Source organism: Lepus europaeus, chromosome 12 (assembly GCF_033115175.1).
Source record: "Lepus europaeus isolate LE1 chromosome 12, mLepTim1.pri, whole genome shotgun sequence".
In the NCBI taxonomy this organism is placed as follows: domain Eukaryota; kingdom Metazoa; phylum Chordata; class Mammalia; order Lagomorpha; family Leporidae; genus Lepus; species Lepus europaeus.
Genome location: NC_084838.1, coordinates 17,114,051 through 17,136,045, shown reverse-complemented (window position 1 = coordinate 17,136,045; position 21,995 = coordinate 17,114,051). Strand labels below are relative to the sequence as shown.

The following is a 21,995-nucleotide window of genomic DNA, read 5'->3' as shown; positions in this document are numbered from 1 at the left end:
GACTGCATGTTCCATATTCTCCTGACTCCAGCTTAAATCTTCCTTTCTCAAAAAGGCCTTCTGGAATAGCCCAGGGCCCTCCTCTCCCAGAGCTCTCAGCATGTTTCCTTCCCGGCAGCTCTGTGTTAATTAAATTACTAACTGTGGGATGAGTTGGTTCAGGTCTCAAGTTGACTTCACCAACAGAGGATACCACCTCTGAGGGCTGGGGACATGCCAGCCCTTAGCACCACTCTCCCTAACGAGTATCTGGTAAATGAGTAAATGAATGAATGAATGAATTGCTGAGTAGCTGTGAGAATTAAAGAAAGCAACATATAAAACCTCTGATCTATTTGCACAGCATAACACAGTGTAATAGCTGACACTATTTGAGCCTTTTCTTTGTAATAAGCGTGCTTCTAAGCCTTGTGACATGTATTAGCTCCTTTAGTCTTAACAACAACTCAGGGAGGCATACTCTCGTTTTTCCCATTTTAGCGATAAGCACAGTGAAACATGGGGACATTTACTAATTTCCCAAAGCTAATACACAGCTAGTAAATGTCAGCAAATGTCAGACGTTGGACTGCATAGTTTAACCCCAGAGCCCACAAGCCTAATAACCATGCTATATAGAGAGATCTTACTTCTCTTTTCAAATCCCCTCCCGGTTCTTTTTGGCCCTAAATCCCCTGCTGGAATCCTCCCTCTCCCATGAAGTGCTGCCCAATTTGCCAGCCCTACTCTCTTACTTCTGAAAACCCACAACCCCTTTGGGCATGGGTTTAGCAAAGGGGCTGTGGGTTTTCAGAAGCAAGAGAGTAAGCAAAACAATTGGGATTATAAAGTGCAGCCCTTGATATCGGAGTATTATCCACTGCCCTGTGGCTCCTCTACAGGTGGGAACAAACTTCTGAGTATACTGCAGAAATTGCTTTCTCATCCAGGGACCTTCTGACTGTGGGAGACATCAGACCTCAAGATCAAACCAAGCTAACACACAATCTCTCCTTCTTTCTGAGATACCTACAACTTAGGAGTTATCAGAGGACTTGGGGATCCTACTGTGCACCTGCTCATGTGCAAGTAGGCTGAGAGCCCAGAGATGATGACTCAGGCAGAGCCCAGGCTCCTTCATTCCCATTTATTTCCCTCCCCTTTCCATCTCACTCTTCTCTTCCCTGAAGGAGAGCCGCTGGTACAATAAGCTGTCATTGCCAAGGACACAGCTGGAGCCGTGGTGAGCCAAAGCAGGCAGCCTGTCTGTCCGCTGGGTGAGGCTGAGTCCTGGGGTGATGAACAGCGCCAATCAGGCGGCACTTAGTGTAATTATAATGAAGTGGATGCATCTGGTCTCTGAAGGCTTCATTCACCAGGGAAATCAAGAGGAAGTGATATCTCTCTCTGCCAATCTCCCCGGGACACTTACAGGAACAGTCCTGGAGCCAGGAGGCTATCGACACGGGCTGGAGACTGGCCTCTGTCATTTAGTAGTTCATTCGAAATGCTAGTTACTAAGGCCCTTCCTCCATGCTGAATCATTTCTGCACAATGAGGTACAAACAGATCAGAATCTGATGACACACAATAGGTTCCTTTCTTTCTTCTCCTTTTCCTAAAAACCTCTCCCCTTTAGCCATATCACTGGTAATGCTCCCTAACCATATGATGCTGAATTCTTTCACAACATTCCTTGACTGCATTCCATGTGTATATACAGGGTCCCAGTGAAAAAGGCAGAAACTAAAGACTGTAGGTTCAGTCCAAGCTGTTCATTATATAGATGGGAAGACTGAGGCCTCTGTATGTTATTCTATTTTACCATGAAAATAACCCCAGGAGAGTCTTATACTATTATCACCCACTTTCCTAGATGTGAACTCTGAGACTGAAAGGATAGTTAACCTGTCTGAGAGCATGATGCCATGTAGGGACAGGATTCAGGCTTAATGTCCACACCATTCCAAAGCCATCATCCTACTCCCGCCATTCTCCCAAAAAGCCTTGCCATTACGGTTTTGCTCTAATTTGTAGATGAGCATGTCTTTTTGGTGAGCTAAAGTTAGTCAAATTCCTCTCTCTTACATGCACTGGTGTACAGTCAGATATTGAAAACAATCCTGTGACAAATGCCTTTGTAAAAATGAAGAATCATTCAGGAAAATTATCTCTCATTCCCTGATGTGTTTCTTTGCTGAGTTTTTCACAGGCCAGATTCGTTTGAAGCAAGGCCCACCAGGTTTGTTCTATGTTAATGAATTCCCCACTGTTCTAAACAAGATAGGATGCTCTTAGAGTCTGCCATATCCATTGACACATGCTTGTATGAAAGAGGACCTGTATGTGCTTCCTGAGCCAGAGGGTGCCTCACTGAGATCCTAGCACCCTAAGCCACTTCCCCATCCCTGCAAAGTTAATTGGATTAGAGATCCACATCTAAGCAGAGGTGAGCTTAGCTTGTGGTTGGTGACATGGCCTGGTGCAAATTCTCTCATGTGGAATTGGAACAGAGACAATGAGAAGAGACCCAGGGACACACAGAGCAGGTCTCATAAGGAATAGAGATGAACCAGGTGCTGACGCTGTGAGGCAGCTGAGGCCAGGGACACACACAGGTTCAGAGGGAAGGAGAGATCATATCAGATAGAGGCAAAGAAAAGCAGAGAAAGAGACACAAGGAGCTGCAAATTTAGCAGAGGGACTTGAAGCAGAAACACTGTACCAATTCTTGTAATATTCTAGCAATGGCTCCTTCACTATGAAGCCTGGGACGGCTCCTGATCAAGCCTGGCCCTGTGCTCTCCAAAAGTAAAGGCAAGGACTGGCTGGTTTTGTAGAGCAACAGGTTCAGCCACTGCTCACCATGCAAGCATCCTATACCAGAGTGCTTCCTGCTAAAGTGCCTGGGAAGGCAGAAGATGGCTCAAGTCCTTGGACCCCTGCCACCCATGTGAGAGACCAGGATGCTGTTCTTGGATCCCGGGTCTGGCCTGGTCCACAGCCGCCTATTGCAGCCATTTGGGGAGTGAACCAGTGAATGGAAGATCTCTTTCTCTGTCCATCTCTCACTTCCCTTCTGTCACTCTGCCTTTCAAATAAATAAATAAGGAAAGAAATCCTTAAGGCAGCAGAGTATTGGTGAAAAGAGAAGAATTCAAGGTGCTATGGACCTAGAAACACATCCTGACCCTAACATGAGTCAGGTGCATGATCCTGAAAAAGTTACCTGAGCTTTCTTTGTTGCAGTTTCCTCCTCTGAATAAAAGAATAATTTGAGCTACTGACCACATCAATTTTATTTAAGACTTAATGTGTAAAAATTCATTATGTGATGATCACAGAAATGATTCCTATTATAATTAAAAATAAATACTCCTATATAACTAAAAATTATCAGCTGAATTGCACAGCCAGTTCTTTATAATGGAAAGCAGCTGAATTAAGATACTCTAGGCCAATCATTTGTTGATTCACTTACTCATTCAATTTGTCCATTCACTGTAACAATTAGTTATTTAAGATCTACCCTGTGCCAAGAATGTTCTTAGAAACAGACTGTAGCATTGAACAAATGTCGTTGGAGATAAATAGATACATAAAATGCTTGAAGAGATAGATACACGAGTGTGCACAGTCAGCCAACTATTAACAAGATAAAGAAACTAGGGTAAAGGAGAATAGAATGAAGTATATATGTGTGTGGTTGTATATACTGCTTTCTTTTATATGGAGTGGTCAGGGTGACTTCAGGAACGTGGTATCATATGAAGAAAGAACCTGGAGGTACTAGGAGAATATGCCATGCAGATTCTAAGGAAAATAAATGTTTAGAAAGAAAGAATGGTAATGCAAAGGCCCTGAGGTAGCTCCTTCAGAAAAAATCCTTGTGGATGATTTAAAACATAAACAATGCAACAGTAACATTACCATTCTGTGCACAGTACTACAGTTTACAAAAAAGCATTCACATTTATTCTTCCATGTTCTTGTGAAACAACATTTCCATTTTACCAGTGTGATAATGAAGGCTTGGAGCTTCTCAGCTTCAGACCTGTAGATATTTGAGCACGGCCATTATTCCTATGTAGGGCTGTCCAGTGCTGCTGCTTTTTTGAAAGGCAGAGCTACAGAGAGAGATCTTCAGTCTCCAAATGCCCACAAAAGCCAGGGCTGGGACATTCCAAAACTATAAGCTAAGAACACTTTATGGGTCTCCCATGTGAGTTGTAGGGACCCAAGTACTCCAGCCATTGTGTACTTGCCTTCCAGGGTGTGCTTTAGCAGGGATCTGGATCAAAAGTAGATGTAAGACTTGAACCTGGGCACTCACATGGGATGCAGGTGTCCCAAGCAGCAGATTAACCCAATGAATCACAGTGCCCACCCCTGTCCTAAGCTTTGAAAAGCTATTTAACAGCATCCTTGGCCTCTACCCAGCGGATGTCAGGATTATCTTAAACCCCTCCCCAATCATGACAAATGAAAACGTCTTTAGACCTTGCCTAATGTCCCTAGTAAGGGCCATATGTGTATGAGAAGCACCTCTTGAACTGCCCAGCTAGCTCAGTCAGTAGAGCATGAGACTTAATCTCAGGGCCTTTGAGGGTTTGAGAAGTACCTCTTGGTTGAGAGCCACTAGCTCAGAGAAGTGAAGTGACAAGTCAGACAAGGTCAGATCCTGACCCAAATCTTCAGGTCATGAGAGGTTCCCACAGCATGTGGAGTTTTTAGAAATCAGCCTGTGTGTGCTGTCTGTGTGCCATGTGGTATGCTGTGGGCCAGGTGGAGAAGGGGATGAGGAGAAACAGTGAGTCACCTTCTCCATTCTATGCACCACCATCTCCACTCTAGCAGGTGCAGGCCTGCTGAGGGGGAACAACACTCCCCTCCCTGCTTCTATGTCATGGCCAGATGCAGAGGAAGTGGAGTAGCTGAGGATTCTTCAGAATATAGACTCCAGTCCTGCAGGGGAGAGTAACTGCTCAAGGCTGGATGGTTCCTGGCCAAGTTACATGGGTGCTTCTGCTTTCAGGATTCATTCCACAGATGAGGAAGAATGTGTGGCACTGAATAAACAGCTTGGTTAAGATACTATAGTCTTAAAATGTGGGGAAGGAAGGGCACTCAATAATTGCCTGCTTGGAAATGTCAGGGAACAATGATTCTCTGGGGCTCCAAAAGGAAGAACACCTATCCTTTAGAAGCCACATAGGAGCCAAGTCCCTGGCAGGGATTATCCACTCACACATAGGTCAGTGGCCTCCCCACCATGCCCAGTGGGCAGCACTGCCCCTGCCTGAGCCTGGAGCCTCAGGGTTGGCCTTCCAGGCGCATCCTGCTTTCATAATGCCACTGTTTTCTCCTGGCCCAGGCCTGAAACAGCAGGACAGACATCCTCACTTCTCAGGGGGAAACCATTACCTGCTGAGCAGGACTCACAGGAGGAAACAGAAAACTAGAGGGCCCAGGATGTAAGATGGTGCTCAGGGTATGGGTTCCGCAGAGGTAACTCACGAGAGTGGCTGTCTACTCCACTCTCCTCTAGGAAGAAATGAATACTTTCCAGTTAGGGCTACATTCACTCATTCATTCATTCTGTACCTATTAAGAACCTCTTACAATGTGTCAGAAGCAAGGCTCACTACCAGGATGGGATAGAAAAAAAAACCCATACAGGACAGTCCTGGTCTGAATGTCAAGGTGGCATTGGCTGGAACATGAGAATATCAATATCAGAGCCATTCTCCATGCCCCCCTCCTCCACATACACACACACACACCCACACACCCACTATTAACTTTCTGTGGTATCTCATTTAGCATCTGTCTCTCTCTGGACCTGTCTATGCTGAGCACAATGAACATGACAGAAAAGCATAATAATAGCTTCCACTTATGAGCTAAAGCATTGCACTATTTATGTTCTTCTTAAGTCTGATGAGAATCCTAGAAAAATGTCCCATTGCAGAGGTGAACTGAGTCTCAAAGACATTAGAGTCTTGCTCCAGCACATACACTTTGCTAATTACAGGGGTGAGACTGGACACTGGAATCTGTCTCGTGAGCTGGACTTCTTAACTACTTTCTACTCTGCTCCAGTGATCTGAAAGGTCTCCTGGTTTCCAGTCTGCTTCCAGCCTCTAGCTGGATGGAAATGCAAAACTCCAAGAAAGGGAGAAAAGAGAGAGTGGTATCTTTTCCTTTAAACAACTTGAGCACGCCTGCCCCTTGTACCAATGAGGAATGGGGACATACCTCTTTTAGAAGTCTTAGGATTCTAAGACCTATAATTTCTACACAAAGGGACTCTAAAGCTCACATGCCCCTCTGTTTCCTCCATGCAGGTTGTAAGGGCTATCTCAATTTCTCCTTCTCTGGGAGAAAACTTGGGATCAAAGCCCTTCAAGCTGGGAGGACTTAAGTTAACGAGATGGGCCAGGTGATGTTTGTAATGAACTTCAGAGACCACTCCTCCCCAAAAAAGCACCACCCCTCAGCAACTGCTAAGTGCTGGAAGCCACAAAATGAGCCTAGGGTCCCTTTCAGTAGGAAAATGAGGTGGATTACAAATTTTGATGCAAATGTCCTGACTTATAAATATTGACAACTGAATTCCAAAAGTTGAAATCTGTTCAGCATGCAAACAAAAACAAAAGAAAACAAACATACCTTGGGGCTGAATTCTACCCATGAAATTCCAGAGTACATCTCTAGTCTCTGGTCTCCCCAACAGCTCCCTTTCTTAGTGTTTGCTCTAGGTCTGAATCTCTCCTTCACATTTTGAATCAATTTCCCATTTTAAAACAGCTTCTTGTCTTATTTACAGTAAAAGTCAATGTATTTAGCTGCCAGGCCCTACATGACCTTCTTTCCCATGCCACTCTGATTTGATTTTTTTCAATGCCATTTCCTTCATGCTACTCCTTCCTAGTCCTTGAAGGCTCCAGCACACTGACATTCCTGGGCCTTTGCACTTGATATTCTCTGCATGAAAAGTTATTTCCTTAAATACCCAAATGTCTTACTCTTCATCTGCTATGGATCAACTCTCAAATGTTACTTCATCAGTGAGATCTTTCGTAAGGGCCCTGATTCCTTTCCTTGCTTGTTTTATTTCTCCCCCGTTGAAAGGATCATCATTTGATATTACTGTTTCCTGATAATTTATCTATAGTTTTTTCATGTTAGCAAGTAAGCTCTATAGAAATAGACTTGTATAGGGCCAGCACTGTGGTGCAGTGAATTAAACTGCTACCTATGACACCAGCATCCCATATGGGTAGTGGTTCAAGTTCTGGCTGCTCTACTTCAGTCTAGCTCCCTGCTAACATGCTTGAGAAAGCAGCAGAAGATGGTCCAAGCACTTGGGCCCCTGCCACCCATAAGGGAGACCCATATAGAGTCCCAACTCCCTGGCTTTGGCCTAGCGCAGCCCTAGCCATTGCAGCCATTGGGGGAGTAGATCAGTGGATGGAAGAACTCATTCTGTCTGTAACTCAACCTTTCAAATAAATGAGTAAATCTTAAAAGAAAATAGATTTGTGCATATTTTATTCACTGCTTTACATTCAAGTCCCCAAATAGGTCCTGACAAACAGTAGGTACTTAATTAAAGCTTGGTGAATTAATTTTAGTGAACAAATAGATGAATGTTTTCTTATTTAGTAAGTGTGGATGGAAATATCTTGACAAAAGGATATTGAGCAAAACGTGTATCAAGAACCTTAAAATATTCAGCCCATTTGACCCAGTAATTCCACTCCTGAGATTACACCCTGAGGAACTAATACAGAATGGCAAAAAACCAATTTAAGTCCAAAATGACCATTGCTATTGAATACAAAACATTAGGGGACAAAAAGAACCAACAAGATTTTCCATCAGTAAATAAACCACGAGGCAGGGATAGGAGAATTATAAGCATGTTGAAACACTTATGCTATAATACAAAATAAAAATGCAAGATATAAAAGAATTAACCGGTTTCCACTACGATACATACAAGAGAAATGAGGGAAAAAATTGATAAAAAGTGACTGTGGCTACTTGATGAGGCATTCTGAAAAACTGTTAACTTATAGATTTCTGTTTATTAAAGTTTTCTGCAATGAGGACACATGCCTTTCATCACTTGGAGACATTCAGTACAAGAAGGACTGATCATCATCGTGGGTAATGTGCAGATTGGCTGCATTCCCGTGGTGGATGATCCTATGGAAGCAGGTGCAGGCTGTGTTCCTTTAGCAGACATTGAGGTTGAGCGCCCTGGGCTCCCTTTGTGACAGCCAGTCTCCCGCTGTGTGGTTTGCAGCCATTTCACAGGAGGCCAAGACAGGAGGTACAAAGTCCTCTGACTGCTGGGAAATTGCTCCAGCTCTGATCAATCAGGGAACAGTCTCCTCAGCCCGTGACATTTATCAAAACTCCTTCACCCTCATCTGTCACTGTGCGGTTGGGCTGCCTTTCCAGGCACAGTCTAATCAAGTCAGAATGACCCAAGGGCCCCCAGAGATAAGGAGGAAGTATGGAGGAAGAGGAGACAGGAAGATGGGGAGAGTTTTGTGAGGGAGGAGGGAGAAGAGCAAGGGCTCAGAGACCGCCCGTTTGTTTTGCTATCATGACAATTAATGCCGGGAAGTGACATTTGAAGGGGCTCTGGTGACAGCTTTGGTGACATTCCTGTTTGTGATTCCATGACAAATCTCTGCCTATATCTCATTTTAAAGAGTGTGGAGACAGCTCAGAGGAGGGCAGCCTGGGGATGCCAAGCTCCTTTCTGTTGGAGGCACTGCTACCTCCTGCTTTGCCTGAGCCCAGAAATTTAGACACCAGGGTCAATGCCCAGGGAGAGGGTTGAGCCAAGAAACCAAAGCAGAAGAGCCACAGAGTCAGCATCCGGTCTTGTTCAGCTTGTTAACTGCACCATGCAGTCCAACTGATCAGAGCAGCAATGAACTCTGCCACTCAACAAGTGGCCTTTGCTTTGTCCATCAAACAGGGAAGTGGGGGTGGATAGAAAAGAAAACTCGATTCTGAATACTCGCCAGGCTGCCTAATTTTAAGGAACATGTTTTTAAACACTGATCTTGCCCTCTTTGTTTTCTAAGAAGTCCTAAGAAGAAAATGGAATAGAAAAAGATTAAGCTCAAATTTTACAACCTGCGAATTAAAAGGGATTACGTGAATGGTGCCTAATCTCTAACTTTGCTACACAATCCTTGACAAAAGGTTGCATAGTGCTGTTTGAATACTTCCAAGGAGCAGGAATTTGCTTTACAAGTAAGAGGGGGAGGGCAGCACAGATATAACATGCCACTTGCCAAATGATATTCAGGATGTCATGGAGTTGAATGCAGTGTAGCAAAATCAAGGAGCACAAACCTGAACTCAAAACACATATATGTAAGTTCAACTCCACTGTCAAGCTCTCTGAGTATCATGGATAAGTGAATTAATTTCCCTGAGCTGAACTAAGATTCTGTCTCTCACAAGGGTTCAGTAGGGGGTGACAATGTCGCACAGTGAGTTAAGCCACCACCTGCAATGCCAACATCAAGTGCTCCCTGCTAATGCACCTGGGAAAGCAGAAGAAGATAGCCCAAGTATCTATCTGGGCCCCTGCTACCCACATGGGAGACCCAGATGGAGTTCCAGAGTTCTAGGCTCCTGTCTTCAGCCTGGTGCAGTCCCAGTCATTGTGGCCATTTGGGAAGTGAACAAACAGATGGAAGATTCTTCTCCCTCTGCCTCTCCTCCTGTAACACTCTCTCTCCTTCTTCCTGTAACTGCCTTTCAAATAAGTAAATCTTTTTAAAAAAAGCTTAAAGGGTCCAGGATACAAATAGTTTATTACATAATATTTATAAATGAAAAAATAGCTATATAAAACAAAGCAGCTATTACTGTTTTATGCCCTTCGAACAAGCTTACAAGGGAAGATGATTTCCTTTTTTGCATGTTTATCTTAAACAGTTTCTAGCTCATAGTAGGTACTCATAAGCATTTATTAAAGAAATGAATGCAAATGCAAATGAATGAATGAGTAGTGAGGGAGGTGTGTACCAAAGAAGATGCAAGGATTAAACAGCAACTCATCTCCCTCTGTGGCTTGCCCTATCTCTGGTGACAGCTGCTGAAAGTGCTGAGGAGTTCAAAGTACACACCAATCAGTCTTTGGGACCCTGTACAATGCAGATTTCAAAACGCACTTTGCATGAGGGAAAGGGAGAATCAGTTCGGTAGAAGGAAATCAGGACGTTTGATATTAGGAAAGTCATCTCCAAACTTTTCTTCTTTGTATGCTGGAGAAACTTTGCAAACTGATCTCTTGCAGAATGCCAAGGTGTGTGACAGTTTAATGCTCTGATGTGGTTAAAGCAGAGTCTTACGCTGGTTAAAGCCAATTCTGCCCCATTCTGCCTGCCTCTTGCAACCCCAGCCCCACCCGCAATGCAGCCTTGGCAGCACCTTCAAGGCACTGTCAACATGGGAGCTGCTATTAGGGAGGGAGTTTCCCAGGCTCTTAGAGAGTCTCCTGGGACTACAAGACAGCTAGAAAGAGGAAGGAGGTGTGGCTTAAAGAATATTTACAGGCAGTGGGTTGAGGACCAGGATTTTTCAGAAGATAAAGTACCCTTTGAAAATAAGTTGATGGAGACACAAAGGATTCTTTGGGAGGGCAGGCTGAGCAGTTTCAAGGGAAAATGTAATGATGGGCTGGGGATACATGGTTGGGTGGAAGATATTAAAGGTGGTTATAGGGAGACTGGACGTCAGCCTGCATTGTTCCTCCATAACCCTTTACCCAGAGCCCCTTTAATGATCTGTATTCTTCAGATGTCAAGTCAGGAAGCCATCCCAAATCCAGCGGTCTGGGGGCTATACCACAGTGGGACTCTCAGCGCCTATCAGCTTGAAGGAGAAGTATTCAAATTTCAGGTTATGTCCTACTCACATACAGTGAAATCCAATTAAAGGGCTCACATCAACATTAAAAGTATGACATAGAAATGACAGAAAGCATCAGAGTATTCCACATGTAATAAGTATTCTTTTAGCAAAACTTATTTTAGGGGTGGTACTGTGGCATAGTAGGTGAAGCATCCACCTGCAGTACTGGTATCCCATATGGGCTCTGGTTTGAGACCCAGCTGCTCCACTTCTGATCCAGCTCCCTGCCAATAGACTGGAATAGCAGTAGAAGATGGCCCAAGTGCTTGGGTTCCTGCACCCATGTGGGAGACACAGAAGCTTCTGGCTTCGGATGAGCCCAGCTCTGGCCATTGAGGCTATTCAGGGAGTGAAGCAGTGGATGGAAGACCTCTCTCTCTGTCTCCCCCTCTCTCAGTCTGTAACTCTGCCTCTGAAGTAAATAAATAAATCTTAAAAAACATAAAACTTATTCTGATGAAGACAAAATAGGATAATCAGATTCAACAAATCATTGATTAGAAAATATTAAACAAGATCTTTCACTGAAGAAAGATGGATAAAGAGCTTATGCAGAGGTTATTAGTGGAAAGACACTAAGCTATCCACTCATCCATTCATTCACTTATCCATTCCTATCTACTGACCCAACACACATTAACATCTAGCATGTGCAGGTACTATATCAGGCATAGAACAACCCAAGCATACATTGTAACCTAACCTTGTTGGACTCTCAGTCTAGTAAGGTAATTAAAAAATAATAAATCAGGGCCGGCACTGTGGTGTAGTGGGATAAGTCGCCACCTACAGCTCTAGCATCCCATATGGGCACCAACTCCATTTCCATCTGCTCCATTTGCAATCCAGCTCCCTGCTAACGTGCCTGGGAAAGCAGCTGAAGATGGCCCCAAGTGTTTGGGCCCCTGTACCCATGTGGGAGAACCAGAAGAAGCTCCTGGCCCCTGGTTTCAGTGTAGCCCACCTCTAGCATTGTGGCCATTTGGAGTGTCAATCAGCAGATGGGAGATCTGTCTCTGTTCTCCTTCTGTGTAACTCTGCCTTTCAAATAAATCTTTTAAAAGTAATAAATAAATCTAAATAATAAGACATACTATTAAAGAAATACTATTGATTGAACATGAAAGAAGAGAAATACAGGCAAAAAATAACTATGTCTATGATGAGGTGACATTTAATCTAAAACCAGAATAAAAAGAAGTTGTCAGCCATACCACAACAGATTGAGAAAGGGAAGAGGATTTTTTTCAGGAAAAGATACTCATGGCATGTGCAAGGGGCCTGTGGCAGAAGGAACTTAGCAAGTTTGAAGAACAGACATGAAGCCATTGTGGAACATAGAGACTGAAGATCAAGTGCAGCAGAAACTCTGGGGAGGCTTTATATCCAGGACTGTTTTAACTAGAACAGTAATTAAAGAGTGGTTGCTGTGTGGACAGGGAGCACAAACATAAAAATAGGCACATCACCAGGAAGGGATGTGAGGATGACCATGATGTGTGTGGATGAGGCTAGAGGAGGGATGAATAGCCATGAGTGGAATGACAAGGTAGAAGGTGAGGGGTCTGGAAACTTGGGCTAGTGCTTCTTCAAGAAGCTGAGTACCAAGGCAAGGCATTGAGTGAGGTGCATTACCAGGGTTGTGAAAACTCATAAATCACTGCACAAAGGTGACATTTACATGACATTCACAGGGAGAGTCTGGAGGTGATTTAATAAATAGTTTCTTAGTTTGACATCCTCAAGTGATCTGTTCACACGAATGACAGTTCCCTGCACTCTCAACGTCCACTCAAAACACTCCAAAGCCAACTCAGAAACTCAGAATTACTATGTAGCAGCATCCTGACTCAGATGTTCATGGCCTGGATTGTCTATTCCCAGGTTTGTAGATGAAGCAAGGTTGTTGGGCTTTAGCTATCCCTGGAATTTCAATAGCTCATGGCCTTCCCAAGGATCCCATCCCTAATGCAATGCAGTGCATGCAAATCCCAGCTCTGCCCTGACCATAGGACTCTCACGTCAGAGTTTTAATCTGGATCAGTCACGTTCCAGCTGTGTGACCTTGGGAAGTTACTCAAGCCCTCTTTCCTTTATCTTCTCCTCTATAGCATCGGGGACGGTGTTAGTGTATTGTGAGGTGTAAATGACACAATCCATGAGAAACAGTTGTCAGCAGCAGCAGCAGCAGCAACAGTTTCCTATCCAGTTCTTCCATTCATTTTCTGCTCAGGCTAATTAATCACACATGGCTTAATGAAGGGATTTATTGGCCAGAAACGTGCCTTTTCAAGGCACTCAGTAAAGTCCCTTCTTCCCCATCACTCAGCAAGCATCCCACTCACTCTGAGACTGCCCGAACTGTGACCCTGACCCACAGCAAGGCTCAGGTCACTGTTCCCACATCAAAGTGACTGACTGGTGGAATGTGGGCTACTGCTGGTGTGTGATGCTGCTTCACTTTCCTTCTTCTACCCTAGGTCCTGAACTGAGTTTGGGAGAGCAGAGAAAAGCCTTTGTTCTCTGTCCCTTCACGCAAGGAATCATCATAAAGGCTAACCATGAGGACTGACTTTAGACAAAAGAATCTGGATCAATTACTTGTAAACAAACCAAGAGAACACTGCACATGTGAAAGAACGGTCCCTCTATGGATGAAGACCAGAAGGGTCCAACATAATATGGTAGTGGGCTGCTTGTGTGGCACTGCATGGAAGAGTGAAGGTAGCCACTGCTTGAGAATATGAAGCAAACTTTCAGACTGAACAAACAGGGCAGTGTTTTCCAAAATTACAAATGTGCATACCTGCTGACACACGGATTCAGCTTTTAGGTGCCTCTCATTTCCACATAAATATTCTCACACTTGGAAAAACATATCTATCTTTTTTTAGAACTATCTGCACAGGATTGTTATAACTATCTATCTGCACAGGATTTCTGTTGACTCATTGTTAGTACAGAAAATTAAGATAATGGTCAACAACAGGGAGTAATAAAATGAGTTTTGGTGTGTTGTGGCTATGCTATATGATGGGATCCTGTGCAGCCTTCAAAAGGAACAATGTAGGTGAGCATGGTTGACATGGAAAGACACTTTTCATATTGTTTAGGAGACTATCAAATTGTTGTAGAACCTTATATGTAGGTGAGATGACACCATTAGTATATGTCATGGTACAAACATACCATATACACATTGTGTTGTGTGTGTCCTGAGAAATGATAGAAGACTATAAGGCAAATTTTTTTTTTTTTTTTTTGGACAGGCAGAGTGGATAGAGAGAGACAGAGAAAGGTCTTCCTTTTTGCCGTTGGTTCACCCTCCAATGGCCACTGCGGCCGGCTCATCATGCTGATCCGAAGCCAGGAGCCAGGTGCTTCTGGTCTCCCATGCGGGTGCAGGGCCCAAGGACTTGGGCCATCCTCCACTGCCTTCCTGGGCCACAGCAGAGAGCTGGCCTGGAAGAGGGGCAACCGGGATAGAATCCGGCGCCCCGACCGGGACTAGAACCCGGTGTGCCGGCGCTGCAAGGTGGAGGATTAGCCTGTTAAGCCACGGCGCCGGCCCTATAAGGCAAATTAGTAAGGTCTGGTCTAGCCTTTAGGTCTGAGGGACAGGATCAAGAGACTAGGACTTTTAGCTGTTGCTTCATACAACTCAGGCTCCCTTTTCTTTGTCTCTCCTTCCTTCCTTTCTCCTCTCAAGCCTCCCCACCTGTTTGCTTTCCCCTCATTCCCTCCCCCTTCTCTCCTTGTTTGCATTTTCCCTTCTGCCACGGACAGCATGCATTTCTTTCATAATAAAACAAAACTAACAAAACCCAATATTCATTTCTCCATCTCCTACTCCGTCCCTCCATAAAGTGATAAATTTATTATTTTAATTTCCTTATGCTTTCATGCATGATATTCAGGGAAGGCAAAAATAAATTTAAGTAGGGCTAAGAAGAACTGGAATTAAGATGTATTGAGTTTCTGCTATACACCTACCACAGTTAAACTCTCAGCAACTCATTAAGGTGATGTCAGGGGTGATTTTCAAAATACCTGAGGATTGTAAGTCACAGACAGTGATTCATTGTAAGAAGATGCCAGGCATGATGCTGGAATACCTGCCTAAATTCACCCTGTTGCTTGGCAGTGGGAAGGGCAGGTGCATCCTTGGGGAGGTGTTATCTGCTGGCCAGAAAACAGGAGGGCACTGGAGGTCTCGGGCATTTAGCTACTGACCAAGAATGTTTTGATGTTTAACCATGGGTACAGTCACACCAACCTGTGTCAGCTGAATGCTGACCTTCTTCAGTACAATACAATTGACACCTGGGACTCCAAGCAGCTGTCCCTTTGTAATGAAACTTTATCCCTTTGGACTCCAGACTGCTCCCTTTACTATCCGCAGGTGCAAACTGAAAGGCAGGTTGACAGAGCTCAAGTATGGTGAAGCAGTTGGAGTTTAAAGGCAAATTCTGAGTACAACAGACATGTACAGGTGAGATTAGCCCCTGACAACATAATTTCAAAGGGCTGTGGGATCACTTTCACATGGACTCCTCAGTCTTTTAATACCTACCTACTCTTGACAAAACTGACAGCTATGCCTAGGTCACCCCTTAAAAGAGAGATCTCTCGGTTCTCTCCCAAGGGCCACCGGAGGCATCAGAGCACAGATTTGGCCTGAGTGGCCCTGTCAGATCTTCTGTACCCTGCCAACAGATTTGTCTCCCTTCTACCCAGGCAAGAAGGATCAGCTGCTCAGGGGCCACAAGGCTGCAGGAAGGCTCTAGCATTGACCTCTCTGTGGACAGGTGAACAGTATTCTGCCCAGAATCAGGAAGAGTGTGGCTGCTACTTCCTTCTTGTCTAAATTGTTTCCTTTCCTCCCTTCTTAATGTATCTTCATGCGGGGGATACAGCATTAAATAAAGTGATTTATTTAAAATTATACATTGTTTCAAAGCCTACTCAAATGAACATTACAGGAAAAATAATTTTGGCCTGATGAACATAGGTGAGACAGTGATAGACACAGAGTGGCTAAGATATTTGCCTGAGGCCATGCTACTAGTGAACTGAGGAGCCGGGTGAGAGTCCAACTCTCTGTTAACTTCCATTCCACTAGGATGCTTTACTTCTCATGCATGCACTATTCATTCTCTTTAGACAACTTCTGTTTGGTCTCTCTCAATGCCAGTGTTGAGACTTCAGAGAACAAAGCTTGGCTTTGTTACTGCTCAGAAAGAGTTCTGCCTGAAGGAAAACACAAAGGGAGGAGTCGTCTTGAAGCTGCCATGGGGTAGTCGGTCTACGAGTGTGCAGGCTCTGAAGCAGCCACGTGGGAGAGGAGGCCAAGAGCACTTTCATTATTTCTTGGGAATTAGCCCGTGCACCCTCTGGATGCAGCGCTATTCTGTCTCCTGTACTGTCCCTATTGTATAGCAGACAGGTACCTAGCTCCCATTTTTGAGATTAACACAGGCAGGGTTTCTAAGCAGCTGGAATGTACAGCACTGGAAATGGCAAGACTGTTCCTTTTAAGAAACATAGGACTTGGGAGGCACCAATCCCCAAAGCAATGGGTCACCACCATGGTGCTGTGTGTCCCATTCTGAGAGTGCATGATGGCTGTCAGAAGTGACAGTTCTTTTTGACCAGGAGGATGGGGTTTGGTGTCAGAGATCTGTGCTCCTTCCTCAGCTCTGCTATATGCTCACCATGTGGAACAGGGAGATCTATGGCCTTTTTTCAAGCTTTGGCTCCAGTCCCCTAGCCCTTCCTGCCACAATTTATCTCCCAGGGGAATTCCTGTAATTTTCCTTACGGATAGATGTTATACTTTCCTTAACTCTATCCCAGGGTGCCTCATGGTGTTTGGCACAGTGTAACCACTTTGGAGACTGTGAATATAAATGAAAATAACAGCAACGTAGAAATGTTTTGAATATGTACCAGTTTACATACACTATGCCACTTAAGCTTCTACCCAACCTCACCGCAAGGCAGAATTCTAGCACTATGCCCCAATAATGAGAGAGGAGGATTTGACTTGTCCAGCAAGGTCACACAGCTAGTAATACTGGATGGGAAACTCAAATTCTGCAGACTCCTCTTCATCATAATGTGTTGCCTTCCAAGTTGAAGAAGGAAGGGAGTGGATGGGGAAGGGAGTTTTAACAAGATTACTGACAATAAACTGGTTCCCCCACCTGCCTCTTCAATCTACAAATATCTACTACTCTCTACTCAAAGCCTGGTGTATGGTGTGCATGTATCTGTATGTTGTAAGAGGAGTGGGAGAAAGAATTTTCCTGTATCAGCTGCTTCTTGGCACCTGTCTCTGTGGTCATTTATCTAGCATTAATGTTCTTCATGAGTTTTCACCCCACACCAGTGTTTGTTCTTATCATTATTCTGGTCACCACTACCAGGCACCTCTGCTAAGCCTTCAGCTGCTAGGGTTTCTACACTGGAGGAGAGTGAGGGCACCTGAGCACTCGGGGCTGGCACTGTGGTGCAGTGAGTTAAAGCCCCGCCTGCAGCACCACCATCCCGTATGGGCGCCAGTTTGAGTCCTGGCTACTCCACTTCTGATCCAGCTCTCTGCTATGGCCTGGGAAAGCAGAAGATGTCCCAAGTCCTTATGCCCCTGTGCCTGCATAGGAGACCTGGAGGAAGCTCCTGGCTCCTGGCTTCAGATCAGCTCAGCTCTGGCCATTGTGGTCATTTGGAGAGTGTTCCAGTGGATGGAAGACCTCTCTCTCTCTGGCTCTACCTCTCTCCATAATTCTTTCATATAAAAAGAAAATAAAAATGTTAAAAAAAAAAAGAAACCAGAATACTATACATTCTAACCGATGCTTGGATTTAACTTGATTGACCAACTGAATGATCAATTGTTTCAATCATCCAGTCAACAGGTGGTTCAGAATGACAACTATTAACTGTCCCAGCACTGTTCCAGGTGCTGGTGAAACAAAGACTGAGGGTACTGCACTTGCTCTCAAAGATATCCAAGTCTAGCCTAGGAGACAGAATAAGAAACTGATTATTTTTGTACAGCGTGGTAAGCTGAAAATAATAACACATTCTGGGAGCCAGAAGAGGGAGTGAACTATTTGTCTTGACTAGGTGGGAGAAAACATTGGTGTGGAAAATTGATGAGGGTCTAGGAAAACTCCTCCAACACTTGTAGAGCATTTGACACCCATAGAAAAAACGATGATTCAAGTAGGCTGGCTGTTAATGAACCCATTTGCCATGCAAAGTCAGCAAGGTTCAAGGAGTTATGCCACAGAAATTTAAGCACACAAGAAGATAGTTCCACTTTATCTAAATATTTTTCTATTTAGAAAGAAAAGCATGATACCTGGACTTATTCATATTACTCCCAAAGGAACACCAGCCCTCAAGGCCACCTTTGCTGTCTGACTCTCACCGAGCATGCTCTCTGTGGGAAGCACTAAGCTTGGCATTGCAGGACCTGAAGAGATGAAGTCAGTGTAGCCTGTCCTTGTTGCAAGATAGGAAACCACATGAGAAAGATGAATAGCACTTGAAAAGGGAACGGGCCAGGGAGATGGTTACTAAATCAGCAGTTCTAAGACAGAAGAGACCATGGTGTACAAGGGAAACACACACCATGTTCCAGAGCAGTGAGCAGGCCAGTGCTTGGCACTTGGAGGCAGGCTGGAGAGGATAACGTAGCTGGATTAAGGAGAGTCTCAGAAGCCCAGCCAAGACTGAAGGTCTGAGGTCTAAAACACAGCTCTTGGGGCCAGCATTGTGGCCTAGTGAGTTAAGTCACTGCCTGCAATGCCAGCATCTCATATGGGCACTGGTTCAAGTCACAGCTGTTTCACATCTGATCCAGCTCCCTGCTAAAGCACCTGGGAAAGTAGCACAGGATGGCCCAGGTCCCGGAGCCCCTGCACCCATATGGGAGACCTGAAAGAAGCTCCTGACTCTTGGCTTCGGCCTGGCCCAGCCCTGACCATCGTGGCCATTTGGGGAGTGAACAAGCAGATGGAAGATCTCTTTCTGTGACTCTGCATTTCAAATAAAGTAAAACAAGTCCTGAGGCTGGCACTGTGGCATAGTGGGTAAAGCTTCTGCCTGCAGCTCTGGCATCCCATATGGGTGCTGGTTCAAGTCATGGCTGCTCCATTTCTGATCCAGCTCCCTATTAATGTGCCTGGGAAAGCAGAAGAAGATGGCTCAAGTGCTTGGGACCCTGCACCCACACAGGAGAACTGGAAGAAGCTTCTAGTTCCTGACTTCGTTCAGCCTAGCCTAGCCCCAGTCACTGTGGCCATCTGGGAGTGAACCAGTGGATGGAAGACATTTCTCTCTCTCTCTCTCTCTCTCTCTCTCTCTGTAACTCTGCCTTTCAAATAAATGAAATCTAAAAAATGAATTAAATAAATTAAATGCAGCTCTTATTGAGGCAGCAAGTGGAGAGGGGAGGGTCAAAATTTATTATGTATCATACCTTGGGTTAGAGACTTTGCACATATTTTATTTTTATATTTAATCCTTCAGTTAGTCCATCAGTGAAGTAACTGAGAGTCAGAAGGTTGAATTCCCATTCCCCCAAGGTCACGCTGTAAGTAAAGAAAGTAGATTTCAACCCAGGTCTAGTTGACTCCAAAACCTGTACTGTCTTGGGATGGGCGTTTGGCACAGTGATTAAGACACTACTTAGGATGTCCACGTGCCCAACTGGACGTTTGAGTTTTGAGTTTTTAGGTTTGAGTCTTGGCTCCATTTCTGATTTCAGTTTTCTGCTAACTTGTACCTTATAAGGCAGCAAGTGATGGTTAAAATCGTTCGGTATCTGCCATTTATATGGGAAACCAGACTGATTTCCAGGTTCCTGGCTACAGTAGGACTGAGTCCCAGCTGTTGTTAGCATTTTAGGCGTGAACCAGCACATAGAATAATCTCTTTCTCTGCCTTTCAAATAAATAAAAAATTTTAAAACTATTTAAAAGAATTCATGGTCTCATCTACTGGACAATTCTATCCCCTCCGTGAGTTTCTGACAGAGATTTTGGCTATTTGAGAAGCACCCCAATATTCTTTTTTAAAAAGATTTATTTATTGGAAAGTAAGAGTTACACAGAGAGAGAAAGAGAGAGGTCTTCCATTCCGCTGGTTCACTCCCCAATTGGCCGCAATGGCAAGAGCTGAACTGATCTGAAACCAGGAGCCAGGAGCTTCCTCGTGGTCTCCCATGTGGGTGCAGGGACCCAAGGACTTGTGCCATCTTCTACTGCTTTCCCAGGCCATAGCAGAGAGCTGGATCAGAAGTGGAGCAGCGGGACTCGAACTGGCACCCATCTGGGATGCTGGCACTGCAGGAGGTGGCCTAACGCGCTACACCACAGTGCCAGCCCCCAGTATTCTTACTTATCCACTGAGTTTCATGGATAAATAGGCCTGAGAAGAGAACATTTGGAACAGAAAAGAAGATATCAAGTCCAGAGCCCCCAAGTTGGTTCCATGCAATGAGGGTTCCTCAAGGCTCTCAAGAGGACAGGCGCAAATCTGGAATGGGGTATCCACCCATCATCATTATCCACTTCACGAAAACAAGAAAGTGAAAAAAGAGAACTAGACCCTTTTAGCACTTATTGACAGGAAAGCAGCCAAATGCCACCTATAATGAGCTAGACGCATAGACTCTTAATTAAGATAAATATAAACATATCTTGTGCTTATGTCCAAATAATCATTTGTCCTCAAACAGGACAAACAAAATGAGTCTTTATAGCAACATAAATGCAAGAGTGAGAAGTGTTAGTCATCCAAAGTCCAACATGAGCCAACAAGCATGATCCCAAGCTGCACCAACAGAAGTGTAACAGCTGTCAAGAGGGAGGTGCAAGTCCTAGTTTGTGCGGCACTAGTGTGCTTGCCTTAATGAGGAAGAGTGTCAGCTCAGTTATGCTCCAGGTCATGAAAATTCAGAATCTCCATCCAGAGGACAGTGGCCAGGAGAGAGCAACGTCTGGAAAACACCTTTCCTGGGACTCGCCGGAGAAGCTGGTGCCCTTTATGGAGGCTGGTTTACAGAACCTGCAGGTGTCCCTTTCTGCTGTCAAATTTGCCAAGAGCTGCCCTGGAGATGATGACGATCAGACTGACTCTCTTTGTGGGCATGGAAGGCCAGGGACGAGACATAGACTTCCATTCAGTATGAGCAGAAACATTTTAATAGTAATGTCTGGAAATGGCATGGACTCTCTCCTGAGAAGTAAGAAGGCCATCAAGAGAGGTCATCAAGAAATACTGCAGAGGAGTTGGACTGCGTGGACTCTGATGCCTTCAAAACTCCCATCCCAGGAGCATGAACAACAGTTTGTCTCCTCTCACTACCAAAGGACCAAAAGAGACAAACTCTGATAACTCAGTGGAGAGGTGGGCTATAAGCCCAATATAGCTTATCCCAGAAGATGTTGTCTATGTCCCCAACTGCCCAGCTCCTGTGCCTCCCCCCAGTTCCCAAACACATGCCCTGGAAGAGGAGATGTACAAAAAGGACCCACCTTTCTTCTCAAAGTCCCTTTTCTCTTCTCCTGGCCGTCCCAAGCTGTCCAGGGCATGGGTCGCCTGGCTGCCAAATTCATCCTCCCGAGAGACATGGTTGGCCCGCCGGGGAGGGTCCTCATCTTCCTCATAGTCATAGTCATCCAGGATGGGGGTCTCTCGGATGGGCACGCCGATGACAGAATTGTGGGCCTGCAGCCGGGAGGAACGGAAGCTCTCTCGGGCCTGGGGACCCAGCAGCACAGAAGGGATATAGTGGATCTCATGGGTGGCTTCTGTGCTTGCACTCTTCTGTGGGATGCGGCGACGCTTCTGCCAGCGCCGCTGGGCATACAGCGCCACAGTGAACACAAGCAGCAGCAACAGCAGAGCAATGAGACCACCCTGGAGCAGGAAGGAAGAAGGAGAAGAAAATGGGCCAGTGTTCTTTGGACTCCAGGACATCAGCCTCAGGAACCACCAGCCGTGGCACTGAAGCTAGAGAGACACTGCATCTACCAACAAACAATGTGACC

General features: G+C 45.0%; 1 protein-coding gene across 5 annotated transcripts in view; it reads right to left on the bottom strand.

Moving 5' to 3' along the window:
- ASTN2 (astrotactin 2) overlaps positions 1-21,995 on the bottom strand; it is a 1,014,855-nt gene that overhangs the window by 782,972 nt on the left and 209,888 nt on the right. For all 5 annotated transcript variants that reach the window (XM_062207681.1, XM_062207682.1, XM_062207683.1 and 2 more), the window contains exon 3: positions 21,480-21,864. In XM_062207681.1, the coding sequence (XP_062063665.1) occupies positions 21,480-21,864 (385 nt within the window). The remainder of the gene's footprint in view (positions 1-21,479; positions 21,865-21,995) is intronic.